Here is a 19119-nt window from a genome sequence, read left to right on the forward strand (position 1 = left end):
TTTTTTTCCCAACTCGACCACACGCGGATAAGTGCCTAAGAACGTATAAACACCCGAAATATCCATTTTGACATTCCCCGAGTCAATTACAAAGATTTTTCTCAGGACGTCCGTATGTACGTATGTATGTCGCATAACTCAAGAACGGTAAGTCCTTGAAAGTTGAAATTTGGTACGTAGACTCCTAGTGGGGTCTAATTGTGCACCTCCACTTTTGGTTGCATTCGGTTGTTTCTAAAGTGGTCTTTTGCGCCTTTTTGGGGGTTAATCATTGTTAATTTCGATGTATACTCAAGTGGTGTTATAATTTTGCGGACACTTGGCGATATATCGCCATCCTTTTAATCGCCAAATTTTGTCGCCACGTTGGCGAGAAATTTGGCTTTTTTTTAAAAAAATCTTGTTTCAATTTGGCCACTGGTGGTGATATTTAGAGAATAAACTATTGAATCACATTAAAATTGCCAATAATGGGAAAATGACATTAAAATTGGAGTAAAAGGAAGTCATGTGATGCACACATCAGCTCGTTTATATCGTTTGCTGCAATGCCTGATCCAACATCAGAAATCCGACAGCGACATCTGTTGGTCGTCAACAGAACTTTTCGTTGCCATACAAATCCCGGCTTCTTTTTCATCCGTTTAATGCAAACCGCACTAAACTTTTTTTTAAATCTTTGTTCGTTTGCGGATTATTCATTTTTCTGACTTTTAGATCACCCGGTATTTCTTTTAGCAAGCATTGTGTCATTCTTTAGTCGCCAGTGGCTGGTAGTGTCGATTTCATTTAGTCGCCACTTTTCCGAAATTTAAAACATAGATATAAACTACACTTCAAAAAATTTCAGGCGATAAGTATTTTTTAAATTGTTGAAGTAAATAATCTTAAATTACATTAATTGGTGTAAGTAACACATTTTTATTAATGAATTAACTGCTTCTTGATCTTAATGAAAAAAATACACTCACATTAAAAAAAAGTCATAATAAATTGTAAAAGAAGTTCTACTGTAAAATCTCGTTTGCGCTAAGACCGATGCTGGATCTTACCAAAATAACAAACCGCATTTGTTTCAATGTACAGAAATTTTATTTTTAGGCATTCAATAAAAAAAAAGGGGGGGGGGAACAGAGTAACGAAAATCCTGATTAAAATTAAAATAAATCTCAGATGAACAATTCAGAACAGATTCTACGAACGTTTGCAAAAGTTAACATGGCTACTTAATCGAACAACAATAAAATGTATGCGTTAAAACAGAAAGTTACTTCCAAAAATAAATTAAAGGCACATTTTTAGTATGAAGCGTTTTCTGGGAGAGGGGGTGGGGATTCCAGCATAGTCCATCTCAAGAAGGTTGGCTTTTGTTTATAAAAAAAAATCTTCATCAAAACCGATTGAAAATAAGAAAGAGCCAGAGTTGCTAAAATGAAGCATTGAAAAATGTCATTTATTTCAGACGAGCACAAGCATTAACAGCAGTCATCTTAATTACACATTTATTTGAAGAAAAACATATTAGAAAAACCGCAGATACGAACTACACATAACGACATCAGCTATCGTGCAGCGTACTGAAGAAAACAATCATTGACGGCTGCCAAGAAGCGAAAGTCTGCCAAGAGGTAACAAGAGTTGGCACGATATCGCTCAATTTCAGCAAAAAGCATATGATGACTTTGAGAACGTTTACCTTTTTTTGGAGTAAGAAGGAAGGGTAATTGGGCGCCAAGTGGAGTTAACTGCAGCTTTTTTAAAAACAATAAAATGTCTGGGTCAAAGCATAGACTAGGGTACATTGGTGACATTATAAATTTATCACCATTTACAACTAAAAATTTCACAGTTGGGGACATTTACGACTTTATTGCAACCACAGTATTTGTCGCCATGTTTGGTCAAAGTTACATAAAGCTATTTATTTAAAGGTATCATACAGGGTTTTGTCTTTTTAAGTGACTTTAAAATAAAACAAGACAATTTAAAATATTTTAAGTTCCATTGAATGAAAAAATATTGATTCAAATAAATTAATTAAGCCATTAAAATATAAAATAATCCGTGAAAAAAATAGAGCAAGCCATTAAATAACATTAGAAGTTCCATAAAATAAACATAAAGTTCCATTAAAAGATAAAACAATCCACTAAATAAATTAGGCAACATCAATAATGTGAAACAGTGCTCTGAATATATAATGCGTTTAAACAAACAATTAAAGTTCGTGCAATGTAAAATGAAGAGCAAACATGGCGATGACATAAACAATTTTTCTGTTTACGCCAAGGTAGAAAGTATACTAGTCGCCAAGCGACACCCCCTATTTTATATTCTTATATTGTGATTCTGATAAGTTGAAGCTTTAGCTTGGCAATGTTTACTTCTTTTCGAAGAGCTCGCAGCTCGGTGAAAAATAGACGCGTGATTGGCACACATTTGAGTTGGAATGCTTTCTCAAAACTACTACAAATGTATTCCACCTCAACTTCCCAATGACCCTAAAGAGAAATGAGCATCGTCAAGGTCAAGATTCAACTTATCCGAGAACACTATTAAAATAGCTAGTGCACATTAATACAAACCTTTAGAACGCAATCTAGGTATTTCATATCTTTCAGATCGTCAGTCGTCACTGATCGTTCAGTATCATCTCCGAATATGGCGTCCAATTCTTCGTGGATTTTATCTTGTACATTTTTATAGAGGCCAATCAAGTAGAGAGACCAGCTGATTCCCATTGACGTGGTGTCGTGGCCCTAATACAGAAACAATATTTTATGACTATTGAGATATACTTTCAATCAATTCGGAATATGGAATATAGACATAAAATAAATACATAAAAACAAGAGTAACATAGCTGTAAAATTGATTAAGGTTCAAAAAGAGAATTCAGCGACAACAAGCATGCAAGGTCCTCTTACATACGAGGGCCATCCGGAAAGTAGTTCCCGTTTCCACCGCATGAGGCGCTGACGACGCGAGTAGCCGCCGGTCAAGGTCAGACCGCTTCAGTGGCTTGTCTGCCTTCTCTGTTGCAAGTTCCGTGACGCTAGCATTACCTGTGTTGTTTCTGTGGCCGTTCATAATGTTTAAAAAAATTGAGAACGCCGCCAGTTGTGAAGTGAGGGCTGTGATATAATTTCTCAACGCAAGAAACGTTCGGCCTTGGGTATTGTCTGATGGCGTCATTCTCCTCCATGACAATGCCAGGCCTCATGTAGCGAGGATAACACAAGAACTTCTGCAGCAATTCAATTGGGAAATATTCGACCATCCACCGTATAGCCCGGTCTTGGCCCCTTCAGATTTTCATCTCTTTACAAAACTTAAAGTTTTTGGCGGGAAAAAGATTCGAAAGCGATGAAGAACTTAAAAAAGGCGTGACTACGTATTTCAATCGGCTGGCGGCGGAGGAATATGACGCTGGAATACAAAAACTCGTCACACGTTATGACAAATGCTTAAATTTGCTTGGAGATTATGTGGAGAAGTAGTTTAAGGTATGCTCTTTTCAATAAAAATGTTTACATTTGTTAATATTTACTTCTGTGTCTTTATTTCACAAACGGGTACTACTTTCCGGATGGCCCTCGTACTTAATTCCATATAATATGGTGATAACGGGTCGCTACATGTTTATTTTTGCAACATGAAATACAATGTGTTGGCAATGACGACCAACAGCTAACTGAACTCAATAACATGCGTTCCTCACTACTGTCTAACCACGGATTGTATGGAAAGGCAAACATCCGGTTTACACGCGGAAATGGAAGCATCTATTAGTTTTCAGGGATGTCAGATTTTGCAGATGTATGTTAGCCTCTAAATTAAGCAGACTCTCATACAAATGAGCGGAACACGCGCATAAAGTTTTTATTTTTCCCCTCATTCGTATGGAGTCGCCTTAACTGGATGTTGGCCAATTCCATACAATCCGTGGTCAAACAGTAGGTGGCACATTTCTTCTCATGACGCAACACTAGTAAAAAGAAAAAAAAAATCCTCTGAACTTTAAAATAAATGCATGAGCGAAACAAAATTACAGTATACATAAATTTTTCACCAAAAATAATATCGATATCAAAATCAATTAGCAGGTAATAACTCAGCTACTGTTAACAGCAACGAAAAGCAAATTTACGCGCAATCCGTATCGGCTGGCATCTCTGCAATCCTTTTAGCACTGAGTGTAGAGGGAACAGATTCCTCTCCCCTCCACCAGGGCCGCAGAGAGCCAAGGCGGGGCCCTAGTCAGATATGTCGCCGGATCCCTCCCGCCCCCTAAAAAAGAAAAAAAGAAGAAGAAAAGAAAAGGTTGAAAAGAAGAAAAAAATGGGTGAAAAGAAGAAAAAAGGGGGAAAGAAAAGAAAAGGGGAAAAAGAAGTAAAAAACAAACAAAAATTCCTCACTAGAAAACAGTTAACTCGATTTTTAGTGCCACAACAGTAAATACCAAAAGAGTAGATTTTATTTAATCTTTACGTTTTCTCTTATTTGGAGTCCCCCCCCCCCCCTTTTTCTTTCATCCTTTCTGTTATTTCTTTCTTTCTTTTTTTTTTTTGCGCCAGTGTCGCCGGGCCTCCCAAGGCCCGGGCCTCTAGGTTCCGACTAGGTTGACATGACCTCTCGTCGTCCCTGCCGCCCACTGTATTGCGTTCATGGAAAAGATCGACCAGAAGTAAGAAAAGGGTTGCCAGAATGTCACTATTCCAATTTTGTGGATTTTTTCTGGAATAAAAAAGTCAACCAACAGTGATTGCATCGCCATCTGCTTGGTATCAGTTTGTTCTCGCCTAAGCCAAACACGTGATTGACTTCGCCAAATGGCGCATTTATTTGTTTTCATCTAGCTCATTCTTCCCGTGAATGCAATACAGACATTTTTCGCAAAAAGAGCAACAAAATTCGTTGGCGAAAAAAAGACTTTGGTAGAACTCAACTTTAAATAGTCATGGACGACGAATTTTTATTGAGCTAAAAAACGTCAGTTTAGGTTACTTATATCCAGCTTCAATTGAAAAAGGACGCATTTTCTTTTTTAAAAAAGGAGTTATTAATTAACATCAATTTACATCAAATGCGGATTAGTTTTACTATAAAAAACCAAATCTTTCGGCGAAAAGAGCTCCCTCCCCCCCTTTCGACCTACGACACAGAAGAAAATACCATGGGCGCCCATATGCAAAATTGTAAGGGGGGGGGGGGGGCTCAGATATTTTAACTATGGTTTAGCATGATATTTTCCCCATGAAAACCAATTTCAGGACAGATTAGAGTCATTAATTACTTATTCATTAATGGCTGGGGAAGAAATATTTTTACATTTTTGCAAAGAAAAAATACTGAAAACAAGGAAGTTCTAATTTCTAAGGGGAGGGGGCTCGAGCCCCCCTTGCCCCACTATATGGGCGCCCTTGGCAAAATTCTTATTTTACCATACTTTTCATCCGGTATCGAATGATGAGTCATACCATTGATGTCTAAAGAAACTACAAAGAGGAAATAGTAAAAAATCACTAATAAAGAAGTACTTATCTTTCAACTTCCCTACTTTTCCCACCATGGAAGTAAGGTCTGTTTTTGACAATAAGACCATATATACCTTTAAAGCTTAAGACAGTAAATGACTAAGAGAAATGCTCGTACCTCAAAAGCGAAAGTGTCGACTTCTTCTCTGATGTCTTCCTCAGAGAGATTCCCATTCTGAACGTGTTGCTCCAGAAGTGAGTCCATGAGAGCCTTCCTTTTGCGGTTCAAGAATTCTGTGTTGCCATCAAGCAGCTTCTGTTTCTTCTCATGTATCACCTGCGTGCACAAACAGCATCACTGTGCCATGTACGCATAAGTGACAAGTGAGCAAGACAAAGAGCAGTTACAACTTTAGATCTCATCAAAAACTTTCCAGCTTAATCAAGTCAAGAAAATTTTGCAAAAAAAAAAAAAAGGTTTTTGAAGTTTGACCTCTTGAATTCAAATTATGTTTTTCGCAATCACTAGTGTGTGTGTGTGTGTGTATGTAGGCGTGTGTGTTTATGTGTGTGTGGGGGGGGGTATGTGTGTTTGTGTGTAGGGGGTATGTGTATGTGTGTGTAGGCATGTGTGTTTGTGTCTGTGTGCAGGTATGAGTGTGTGGGTAGTTGTTTGTAGGTGTGTGTGTGTATGTGTAGGTATCTCTATGTATGTGTAAGTGTCTGTACGTATGCGTTTGAGTGTGTGTATGTGTTTGTGCGTGTGTGTGTAAGTGTATGTATGTGTGTGTTGTGTGTATATGTTTGTATGTGTGTACGTGCGTGTAAGTGTAGAATACTGACGAAACCTGGAGACGGTTTTCGCTAGAGGAGAAGCATCGTGAGGCGGCCGGTCGACGGCGGTGTTGCAGAGGGTGCTGGTGGGAAAATAAAATCATAGGAACGCCAAAAACAGTCAAATGAAAGCAATAAGCAATCGTGATTGCTCAAAAAAATCATTCGTTTTAAGTATAGGAATTTCTATAGGAGTCAACCCTTACTTTCATTTAAACGAGTGAATAACGGTACTAAATTCCTTCTCCAAGGCGAGTTTTTCCTAAAAGGCTGTACAAGAAGGATGTCACACTTCATTGCAACACATTTGGCCTGATCACTTGTACCGCCATTCTTCATAAGCGTATTGCTATAAAAAATGGGTGATGTACCACTTTTTCTTACACCCTCCCCTTTCCCTTGTTATAAAGTGTCACAATTTCATTGACCCCCCTCAAAGTGATATCATTTGAGGATGACTATTAAAGTAACAAATTTCCTTCGTACTATTCGCTAAACTCATCAAGAAGTGAAATTTACTATTTGTTTAAACTTTTCAAATGAGTATTTCAGCTGAATCACGCGGGCCGAAAAACGGGATAAAGAGCCTCATCTAATCTTATACATATAAAATCTGAGTATCTATCTATCTATCTATGTCCAAGCTTCTTCTCCCGAACGACAGTGAACTGACCATCGAACCAGGTATCGATGGATTCGTAATCCTCCCGTCTTCATGTTTGGCTATTTAACATAATTCTCCGATAATAATTAGCGGAGATATCAATTAAAAACTTTTAATCATGACTCTTAGATTTCAAAATCAAATCACTATTTTTCGAAGGCTTTCCTCCATTCAAATTATTTTTCAGTGCTTCATCTCAACTTTCCGTTGATTGCTAATTTAACGTTTCATATTGTCTTTGTTTCGTGCGTGATTTTTTGAGGCTTTCCTCAATTCAAATAATTAAGTAATGTTTCTTTCGGGAGTATTCGACCTAAAATACTTTAGGGAATCATAACAAATACAATAAATGAAGCATTTAAGTTTTATTTCACGTCGTAAAGTAAATGAGTGATTTACATGCAATTTATTATTAGTTTGCATAGTACTGATTTAGAATGTGAATTTTCCTGTTTTCGTGTAATATAAACAATCTTGGCAAACACTTCCCACTGATATAAATCTTGGTGAGAAGATTTTGATAATGGGATTGTTTAATTCAAACAAGAGTACTACTTTTAGTCACAGAAATTGATAGAACAAGCAAAAAAAAAAAAAAAAAAACAAGGACCCAGAAAATAATTTTATTTTCACAACAGTTATTTTTTAATTAATTTTTTAAAATATCCGATTTTTCAAACAAGCCGTGGTCTTTATACGTCACAAATGATGTACTTTGGCGCATCTTTCTATCGGCTTTCATTTTTTAGGTAGCCCGTGCAACGCCGGGCACGCAGCTAGTATTGAGATGAATCTCGCAAGCCAGAACACATATAAAAGCTAAAAATGCTTCATTATTTTCCCAGATAGTATGGGAAACCGCGGAGAGGAAAGAAAAGGAGATGTTAAACCAAAAAATTATTACAGTGAAATCGCGTTACAACGACTACCAATGCAACGAAATATTTGTTTTAAACGAAATCCAGTCCTAATTTAATTGCTATTACATTATTTGAATTCCAACGAAATTCCCGTTACAACGAACAAAAGTTCCGGTCTCTTGAAGTTTGTTGTAACGGATTTTCACTGTATTATTAACCTTCGGTTATAATTAAGTAAAAGTTTTTTTTCCCTCGAAGTTTCCACCTGATTTTTAGGAAGTTAGTTCTGATTAATTAGCCCCAGAGTTGCAATAGACGAATGAAGATAATCGTTTTTACTTCCTTTTACAAAAAAGGAAGTATTGTATTCGCGAAAATATTTTCACTCAAAAATCGGCATTAATTTCCATTTTGCTCACCCCCGAATGAGTGTTGAGTTTTTTTTTTTCGACCCGACCACGCGTGGATAATATGCCTAGGAACGTACAGACACCCGAAATACACATTTTGAGAATACCCATTCCCCGAGTTAATTACAACGAATTTTCTCGTGACATCTGTATGTACGTGTGTATGTGTGTATGTATCTCGCATAACTCAAAAACGGTATGCCCTAGAAAGTTGATATTTGGTACATAGACTCCCAGTGGGGCCTAGTTCTTGAGGTCTAGTTTTGGTTGCATTTGGATGTTCCTAAGGGGACTTTTACACCTTTTTGGGAGGAAATCATTGTTAATTTCAATGCTAACTCAAGTGTTGTTATAATTTGTCAAACTCTTGGTAATATATCGGCAGTCTTTTGGCCCAAAGTTTTGTCACCCACTTAACGAAAAATTTGGCGATTTTTTTTTAAATTTTTAAATCTGGTTTTAATTTGGACAATGTTGGTGATATTTAAAGAGTTAACCACCGAATCACATTAAAATTGCCAATAATGGGGAAGTAAATCTGTGCAAAACGTTTTTTTGCTTCGGTTCAAAAGAAACTAGGGGTGAAAATTATTTAGTGTTTCCTTGCTTACTCCAAGGCGCTATTGTCATTAGATTGGCGTAAAAGGAAGTCATGTGATGCACACATCAGCTCGTTTTTTTATAGGTTAGAAACAAATTTTTCGTTGTGTAACACTGAGAACAATGACGGGCTACATTGATCAGCTTTGCGGGTCAATATGGCCCGCGGATCGTAGGTTGGGTGCTACTAGGCTACACACTTCAATAATTAATAACCAGGAAATCAGCCAATAAAATTTCTCACCGAACGAGTAAATCCATGGAGTAAATTCAGGTCCTTCTGAAACTGCCGCCCAAGCTTTGAGTTGCAAAATATGAAGTCCATAAAATACAGTGGCTTGGTCATTCGTTCCATAATGGTTTCTGATGCCCTGTTGTGAAAAGCACATCCACAAAAATGCTTAGTTTAAAAAAAGAAAAATAAAACTTATTTTATCAATTAGATGTACGACTTGAAGTTGATGTGTTTGAGCATGTAGAAATATTCGTAACAATTATTGAAGGATAATCACATTTGAGACAATGAGAAGCAAAGGGATGTAAATGGCAGCAGCAAATTAAAATTTTTTTTTAGATAACCTGTACAAATAGCAGGGGGACCTCTCCGCTGCCTTGGACAAGAGATAGTAGGTAGTACTAGTGGCCCTGGTAGGTACTGCTGTATAGCATGAATTTAAAAAGAAGTTCAATGAAAGCCTACCTGGAACGTTTTCTATAAACGCGTTTTACTCAAAACTTGAGAATGTCCACCTAGGCTGCGTTCGGAAACGATCCACCGGTTACACCGCGTGGTTAGTCCGGTGTGGTTATGACGTATTTGGAATTTCTCTAGGAATTCCGGTAGAACAGCTGCGTTTCCGAACGCTCGTGGTTAAACCGCGGTAGTTCTAGTTCAGCAGCAAACGACACTCCAATCAACGCGTAACTTTCATAATAGGCAAGTCACGTGCGTTACGATCAAACCATGAAACACGACCGGATTGGCCAACACTGACTTTGTGACGTTTGTGATCTCGCTAACCGCTTCCAGACAGCGGTGCCACAGGTTGCTACCAAGTCGACCGCCAGAAAACAACCGCAGTGTTTCCGAACGCGGTTAAGTGACGTCACCGGTTCCACCGCAAGCGTTTCCGAACGCTTGCGGTTGCACCGAGGCGACCGATCCGCGTTTCCGAATGCACCCCTACTGTCTGACCATCGATTACATGGAAAGGCTAATATCCGGTTTATAGGCGGAAATGGACGTATCTATTAGTTTATAGGGATGTTAGTTGGTTTATTTCAGATGTGCACTTTTGCCTCTCTATTATTTAGCCTTAGTTTTGTAAAAATGAAAATTGACTCACAGCAACATTTTTTAAATCTAAAGTATATTCGATCAATATTCTCACGGCAAAAATTAATGGATTTGTTTATTCACAACAAAGTTTTGAGCTTACCATTTTGCTTTTACATTTCTGAACGAAATGAAAATATTTTCTTTTCTTTTTGTTGCTTCCACGGTAACTATTCTTGTTTCCCCTTATTTTATTTTTGAGAATGCAATAAATGAATAAGGCACTAGTGATATTATAAAACGCGTGCATTAAAACCCGATCGTTATTTTCCCTTCTCCCCTGCTAGATTTATTCAGATGGAATCGTCTTTACTTGGCAGATTGCCAAATTACATACAATCCATGATCAAACAGTACATCTCTTTACTTCTCACTGTCTGATTTATTCTTCGATAAATGTACCCAAGCCGTAAGAATAACACTGCTTGGTTACGACGCAATTGATAGCTTCTTTTTGTCCTACAGTTACTCTAGTCCACGGTAAAATCTGGCTGGTTCTCACAGATTTAGATAATTGAGAAAAAATAAAAGCGAGAATTAAGGAAAAAAAAAGAGAAAGAAAGAAAAACAATAGAATAGCATTTAATACGAAGCTTTTACCTTAATTTTGAACTTACTTTTCAAAATTTCTGCAATTTTTGTCTAAGTTTTAAAAATATGTATAGAACATAAGAACTAGAACTATAAATTCACATTTAAATGTTATTGTAAGTACATTGTATAATAAAATTCTCATAAATTAACTAAATATTACAGTTCTTGACTACCTTGCAAAAAAAAAAAAAAAACCCTGACCGGCAGCGAAAATATTTCATAAAATTTTGCCCGTTCTTTGGTTGAAAGAGATTCAGAAACGCTAATCTATAGTTGGGGCAAACCTAACCTGGCAGCATTGTGTAGGCTACACTGATCCTAATCCCAGCCTTTATGACGCTGCCAGGTTAAGTTTGGCCCGAATGTAGGTCCATTTGGCGAAACAAAATTATGTAATGATGTTGATATTATTTAATGCTTAGCTTTACTTCATTGATACTGAATGTTAACACACACTCGTTTATCCGAACCAACTGTGATCCGAAGAATCGATAATCCGGGTAATAAACAAAATAAATCCTTAAATAAATACTTTACGTTTATTACGACAAAAAAACAATGTTTTGTAACAAAATTATATGGAATTGTTTATTCGACATAAAAGAATATAAAAATAATTTTTCCCATCATTTTTGAACCAGAATTGATCCTCGTGTCTTCTGTTTGAAACACTTAAGGGCGGATACAGGGGAGGGCGATGGGGATGATTGCCCCTCCCTTGAGAAGTTCTGCAAGCGGCAATGTTTTGGAATTAGTCTTTAAAACGTAATTGTAAGCTATTTTCAACGGTGTTAAGTTTAAGGGGAACGGGATTCGGAACTCTTTCTCGTAAATTTTTCAAAACTGAAGCTTCAAAAATACAATTTTAGACGATTTTTGATGATGCTAGAAAAAAGGGAAGTTTGGAGGCCTTCCCCAGGAAATTTTTCAAAATTTAACTCGTAAAGAAGCTATTGCAGACCTTCTCAGATAATGTGAGGGGATGGGAGGAAGTTCACGGAATTTCCTCGGGTAATTTTTCGATAATTCTCCGGTAATAGTTGAAGTTCTAAGAGCGCAAACATTCCCCGGAAGGTTTTCAAAATTGAAGTTCTAAAAACGCAATTTCAGAGTACCTTCGGTGACTTAAAAGAAAGGGAATAGGTTCGGTTCGGGGAGTTCTACTCTCCTCCTCCCTCCTGGTCTACATCTCCCCATTTATTTAATCAAATAACTGTGATACCCCCCCCCCCTACCATGCATGCGTAAATCAGATACGTAATGAGAGGTATGTAATAAAAATCAATCGCCCCATTCTTGAAAAACTTCGGAATCCGCCCTTGTGTCAGGTCTATGACGTTTGAATGAAGCATGGTTCAAGAAAGACTTTATCACTACTGTCCAACCACGGATTGTATGGAATTTTGAAACGTCCAGATGAGACGAATCTATCTGAATAAAGGGGAAAAGTAAAAATTTGATGCATGTATTCCGCTTATTTGAATGAAACTCTGCTTCTGCAAAAGCTGACATCGCTAAAAATAATAGATTTGTCCATTTCCTGCTGTAAAACAGATGTTTGTCTTTCCATACAATCCGTGGTCAGACGGTAATACTTCAGTTGACGTAGTGTCCGGTTGACGTTTAAAATATTATTTATGCGAATAAAAGTATTTAAAAGCAGACTAAAATTTTGATCAAGATTATGTTAGTTAAGATTAGGCTTGCCAGATTTCTGAAATGTTAAACCGGGACATCGGAATACCTCCCCCCCCCCCCGTCACGAGTATTCAAAAGGGAACCAGGGGTGGTAGTGGACTCAAGTAAAATTTTCTGAAGATAGTGTAAAATTTTCAGAAGCTATGGGAAGGCTCGACCCCCCCCCCTCACTCCGTAAAAAGTTTTGAAGAATGCAAACAAAAATTATTGAAAATAATAATTTTTTTTAAATTTATTTATTTTTAATTTATCAGCTTCAGAAACGTGTTGTCAGCCCAAAATTATTGGAAATTTCGGATCACAAACACCGCTGAAGGGAATACACCCCTGGCTGGTTCTTAGCGTGTTTTAGAGGGTAGTTAATTCTTAATGCTATGAATAAATATTAATTATGAGCTTAACCAGGAGTAATAATTTTTGACGCAAGCAGATAAATTTAAACATTTTTTTCTTACATGCAAATATTAATTAGTTACTTTAGTAAGAAGAGATGATTTGAATTAGGAATAAAAACTTGAAAGATGTATTTTTCATTCGCCAGGACTTTGTTTAGAAAGTCTTTTTGAATTTTAATGATGTTGTAAAAATCCTCACAAACGGATTCGATATTAATTTTACAAGTCTACGTTTCAAATGACAAAATGTCAAAAATAACCCTTCTCAAATAATTATTTTTAGACATTTTTGGTCATCTAATCAAATTTATCTTTTTCCGGGACCTGAAGTAAACCGGCCGGGACTGTCCCGGTCAAACCGTGACGTCTGGCAAAGCCTTGTTAAAATGGTGATCCGGATCAACACAGGTTGGATAAACGAGATTTTACTCTACTTTATAAGCAACAGTTTTTGCATTTGAAATTGACGTTTACAATTCTAAATATGGAATGATACTAAATAATCTATAAAACCTGAGGACAGCTTGAACGTATTCAGAGTCACTGTTCTTTTGAGCTCCAATGCTGACACCAAGAGTTGTTTCTAAATAGACAAAAACCAATATCATTGATAAGAATTAATATTTCATTGAAGAGTGTTACCGAATTATTTTTTTTAAAACTTTTCTCAAAAATTAATTGGTTAATATTAAAGCAGAACTTGTACAGAAAATTTCGTTTGGAACTTCTACTTATAATGGGGTCGTTTCCAAAATTTTAAAAGTATTTTTTTTTGATAGAACATGCTTAAAAACATAGGATCTAACCATTTTTTAAATAATTTGTTTAAGTTTAATATTTTAAAAAATTACTTAAATCTTTGCGTTTTTATTGTTTACATTTCTTGCCGATGATATCACAAATGATACGTTCGGATAAATCTGCAACGGTCTACCTCTGACGTCACAAGAATGGGTGGAGCTACGTAACCTTCTGACGTCACATCGCTTTCCTTGCTAAGTTGATTTTCGTGTTTGATAATTTTTTCTTTTCGCTATTCGATCATATTTTTTTATTTATTTATTTCTCTTTATTTCCTTTTTATTATTGTGATAAAACAGAAAGGGAGTTTATTTTTTAAAGCAATAATGGTTTTACTTCATATTTAATTAAAATATTATTTGTTTTTAAGACATAAATTTGGCGTTATAAAAATATGATTATTTTATTCGAAAAATGGGAGGGGGGAGGAGATATCAAGAATAGTTTTTCAAGTTATTTACCAAAATATGTTTTATTTTAGCTATTTAAGGGAAACATTTTGTGGGGAAAAATAGATTTTAAGTTTCTGTAAAATAAAACGGTATACGAAAAAAAAAATGGTAAAAAAATCACGAATTTTTTGTTATAAAATAATTTATTTCCTTTGAGCCGAGAAATAACAGGAATTATCTAACGTTTATTAGCACACATAAATAGATTGCTGAATACACGTGTTTCGGGGTTTCCAGGAACCCCTTTTTCAATTCAAAGTTGTGAACTTTTGGATGTCAAGACATCCAGTAAAAATCTGTTTATTTATACTAAAAAACATTGGTTATTTCTTGTTAATAATATTATTAAAGTTTAAAATAGGTGGTGACGATTGTCAAAATAAGTTTATCAAGTTACTCAACCATTATATTTTTATTTTAGCAATTAAATAAAATTTAATAGCTAAATGGGATAATTTAATAGCTAAGTTTATGGGGAACAATAGGTTTTAAGAGTCCGTGAAGTAAAACAGCTGACAAAAAAACAATGAAAATGGAAGAGCAGGATGGGGAGGGGGGGGGGGCAATATTGTTATACCAAATCCAAATTATTTCTAAGGAATAAGAGAAAACAGAGGCATGGATTAAAACGAAAAATATACATTACTGAAGTTTAGTGCATTTGTGCTCAGGCATTCCAACTCCTTTAAATGACTGCTTTTGACAAAGATTCGGTTTTTTTTTTGTTTTTTTGTATTATTTTATGGAATAAACTAAGATGACTTTAATAAGAGTCCCCTGCTCATTTCGCTACGCCGCAGACCCGGGTTTTATGCCAAAGTTCGGCACGGTCAACTCGGCCTTTCATTTCTTCAGTGGGTCGATAAAACGAGTACCAAGCGTGCTTGGAACCTAAACACTAGGGGCTGCGCGTTCGGCTGACCGGAACATCTGATTTTAGCACCCTAGTGCCAATTGTTAGTTCATAAGTTTTGTTGATTTTAATTTCAAGGATATAAAGCTAGCAATACGTTTTTTAAATGAATAAACTTGTAAATATAGGATCGAATTGAAAAAGTTTAAAATTTCGGGGGAGGGGGAATGAAATAAGATGGAAGTGTAACTTTTTTTTTCTAGCAAATACTTGGTAATAGATTAATAGCAGATTAAAGTAACAGGAATAGCAATACCTCCGTAGTCAACGTGTTAAATAACACTAGCCTACACTCCAGGCTCCCTCGTCAAGGGCGCCCATATAGGGGGGAAAGTGGGAGCTCAACCCCTCCCCTCCCTTAGATATTGAAACCTCCTTGCTTTTAGTACTTTTTCTTTGCAAAAATGAAAAAACATTTCTTCTCTAGCCATCAATGAATAATTTATTAAAAATGTCACACTTCAAAAAGTCTAATCTGCACTGAAGTCGGTTTCTATGGGGAAAATATATCCTGCTAAACCATGAAAAAATATCTGAGCGCCCCCCCCCCCCTATTTTTGAAATTATGCATATGGGCGCCTATGTTCCCGTACCTACCGCTTACACATGGTTTCATTGGTCAGATAGGACCCTGAAAACAGTTAATTTTCTTTATCCAGACCAGGAGCTGGGCAATCCCTGATCCAGCACCCTCGAAGATATCAATTTGGAATGGAAACTTGGAGGTCTTCGTGATCACGACTGATTAAACGTGACGTGAACCTGTCACCATTAGCGTACACGGAGGATCTCCGACCAGCTGCATCGAACCCGCGATCCTGCAGTTGCGAATCCAACGCCCTACCGATCAGAAGAATACGGCCACATGTTAAGAACATGCAAAGGTCGCTGTATCATTTACCTGGGGACCCTACCGAGACCCACGTGATAACAGGCCAGACAACTCATCTACCCCCCGCTTCGTTACGCCACCAGGCGTCGATCTATGAACTTGGCGCGAAACTTTGAAAGCAGTGCAGTTTACAATGCAGTTACATAGTGCTGCTTGCTCTGGCTGAAATAGATGAAATAGGAAATATGTAACTTCGGATGCACATTCTTGTGAACACAATACTGTTGGATTTATCTCATCCTTTAAACGTACCGGAATGTAGAGGCAATTAAAAATATATATATATAATAAGTCTTGTAAGTGTCTGAGTGTCTGCTGAGTGAGTCAGCGATTTGCGCTACCGAACAAACTGCATGCGAAGAAAAAAATCGGGCGCCTCATGGAATAAATTTTAAAGTTCGGAGGTAAGTACTTTTCTCAGATAAATAAATTAACATTTTATCCATTAGAATTCATGCAGTTAAGGTTACTTAACTTTTCCTCCATTACACAAACAATTGTCAGTTTCCTTTCCGATATCTTTGTCTGTAATTTGTAATTTCAGCATACTGCTTTAATATTTGAAACGGTTAACTTGCAACTTTTTATTTCTTTATTTTTTCAACCTTGTACACGCATTTATTCGAAATGGATTTTCCAAGCTGACAATACACATATGTCAAAATTTTCTGCGAATATACTTGTTGCTATCAGAAGCAACGTAACTTGGTGTTGATATTCAGTTAATATGTAAACAAGTTTATTGAAACAGGCTTTTAACTGAACTAATCTTATATTTTCGGTTTCGATTAAATTGTTTCATACGCTAGCATGTGTTATTTTGATCAAAAAACATTCCTTGATGGGCTTCCGTAGTTCTGAGGTAAGAAGATTAGCTTTGAACGCCGGAGGTCATGGGTTCGATACTCAAACATTTCCCCCCAACTACGCCCCTGCAATGTTATTCAAACAAGCTGATTCTGTGCGCAAATTAAAAAAAAATATGTTTTTTTTTGCACTGTTGTCTTTAAGTTTTAAGATATTTATGTACAAATTGTGGTTGAGTTAACGGTATTCATGATTTCTGGGCTTGCGAAAGATTACTTTTGAGCAGTGGATACACAACGTTTTTGCCAAATGCTCTATGATTGTTTGTTATGCTTAAAAAAGGCAAAATGTCTTGAACTATATAATTTTGAACTCCTTGGGTTTTCTGTTAATAAGCTTTCAGGAACTCTGAAACTGTAATATAAATTGAATTAAGGGGCTGTCCATAAAGGATGTTGCAAAATTTTGAACAAATCCCCCCCCTCCCTCCTTGTTACATGTAACGCTGTTCAACATGAGCATATTGTTATAAACAACGCGTGATGTCACACTTCTTGTTATCCTTTCCTTTCCCCCTGTCACAAAAATGTCACACTGAATTCCTAAAAAAGCCTACTCAGAAAAATGTTGATCTAAATTTAACATATATGAAGTTTTAAGTATTGAAGAAAGTTGTTAAAATGGTCATTCTATGAGAAGTTTTTTGGAAAAGGTTACTTTGTCATCAATTAATGCTCTTTAAAATAATTTTTAAAAAGCCTAAAATGATGAACTATTAAAGCCCCCCCCCCCACACACAAGAATCATTAGCATCAGAAAAAGCTAAAAATGGAAAAGTAGCCAAATTCCAAAAAAAAAAGGCTGTTTTGATATTGAATACATTTTTTTGATGTTCAACATACAGTATTCATGATCTTGTATAATTCATTCTTTACTTAACGTTTTTAAAGTTGAATTCCTCTGTAACTTTTCGGGAGTGCCCACCGAAGGGGGGGGGGGGAGGGTTGGAATCATAGTCTCATGATAATGATAGCTTTTCAACGGCTATAGTTATAAATAACTGTGCCCTTGAAATTTTAAGGGAGATGGGTCAGATGTTTATGGGGTATTTTTCTTGAAGTTTTCATAATTGAAGGAGGTAGGGCACCGTTTACTTTGGGGGATGGCACCCAAACATTCATGTCTTTTTAAAAGTATAAATTTGCTAAGCTAAGTTAACATTAATAATCTGGTATTATATATTTTAATTTGATGTTATGTCTTTGAAACGTATTGCAGTTATATTTCCCGTTTACTTTAGTAAAAATGTTTATTTATATTTTAAAATTTCATTTTATTCCTATTCAAATACAATGGTAAAATTATTTTTTGTTTTGATGTAATGAAAGTTCATCTATTTATTTGAATACTTCTTAAGACTTAATGTTTCAATACAATATACGAGTAGTTAAAATGCGATTAGTGTTAAAAAAAATTCAAATGAAAAATAAAACTGTTTATTTATCACTTCGTTTTTACAAGATTGTAAAATAAAATCGTGTTTAGTTATTTGAATACTTTGTAAGACTTACAAATGTTTTTATGTGAAATACTATGAATTAAGCTCAGTGTATTTTTTAATGTATGATTATTGGTTCCTTTTTATGTTTTCTAATGAAAAAGTAGAAGTTTTAATGCTACTAAAATAATAGAAGACAATAATAAATAAACCAAATAGTTTAATTAAACCAAAATACTAATCGAAGCGCTCACTTCCCAATATCATTGTGGATCGACTGACGATGACGTCATTTGCTAGTTGGATGGCCTTCCTATCTCGAAGGCCTCGACCCTACTCAATGGACTTCTTTTTCCCACTAATGGATTTTACCGCAACGCTGTAATTGAATTCTTGACTTCAAAATTCAAATGATTGCCTGGGACTTGATACTGGATGTTATGTTTTGGATGTTGCGTGCTGGATAATGTTTTCGCTTAAAAAGGATGTGTGAAATCGAAAAGGTCGTTAATAAATAATTCGATTTCGAGGTGCATGGACGCTACCATCCAAGGGGAGGAACATGCTAGCGGAGGCTCGTGGACTAGAGGACATGGACGCGCCACCACCTAAGGAGGAGGGACATGCTCGCGGAGGCCCGAGGACCAGAGGACATGGGCGCCACCATTGAAGAAGATGGACACGCTCATGGAGGGCCGTGCACCAGAGAAGTTTGCATCATAAGTATAGAAAAATGTAATCAAAGGAAATCAGTTATTGTCAAGTAAAAACAATAAACAACCGCGATTGCTCAAAAACATATTTATATAAACTTTTTTATTTTACTTTTTTTTTAATTCAGCAATTGTGAATTACTTATTGTTCTCACTTGACCGTTTTGGGCGTCCG

At 36.2% G+C, this 19119-nt stretch overlaps 1 protein-coding gene across 2 annotated transcripts in view; it reads right to left on the bottom strand.

The window, feature by feature from the left end:
• Positions 1-19119, bottom strand: part of LOC129225562 (cytochrome P450 4V2-like) — a 73178-nt gene that overhangs the window by 12738 nt on the left and 41321 nt on the right. For both annotated transcript variants that reach the window (XM_054860008.1, XM_054860007.1), the window contains exons 5-8: positions 13382-13451; positions 9090-9216; positions 5656-5814; positions 2586-2759 (exon numbers count right to left, since the gene is read on the bottom strand). In XM_054860008.1, the coding sequence (XP_054715983.1) occupies positions 2586-2759; positions 5656-5814; positions 9090-9216; positions 13382-13451 (530 nt within the window). The remainder of the gene's footprint in view (positions 1-2585; positions 2760-5655; positions 5815-9089; positions 9217-13381; positions 13452-19119) is intronic.

Source organism: Uloborus diversus, chromosome 7 (genome assembly GCF_026930045.1).
Source record: "Uloborus diversus isolate 005 chromosome 7, Udiv.v.3.1, whole genome shotgun sequence".
Classification (NCBI taxonomy): Eukaryota; Metazoa; Arthropoda; class Arachnida; order Araneae; family Uloboridae; genus Uloborus; species Uloborus diversus.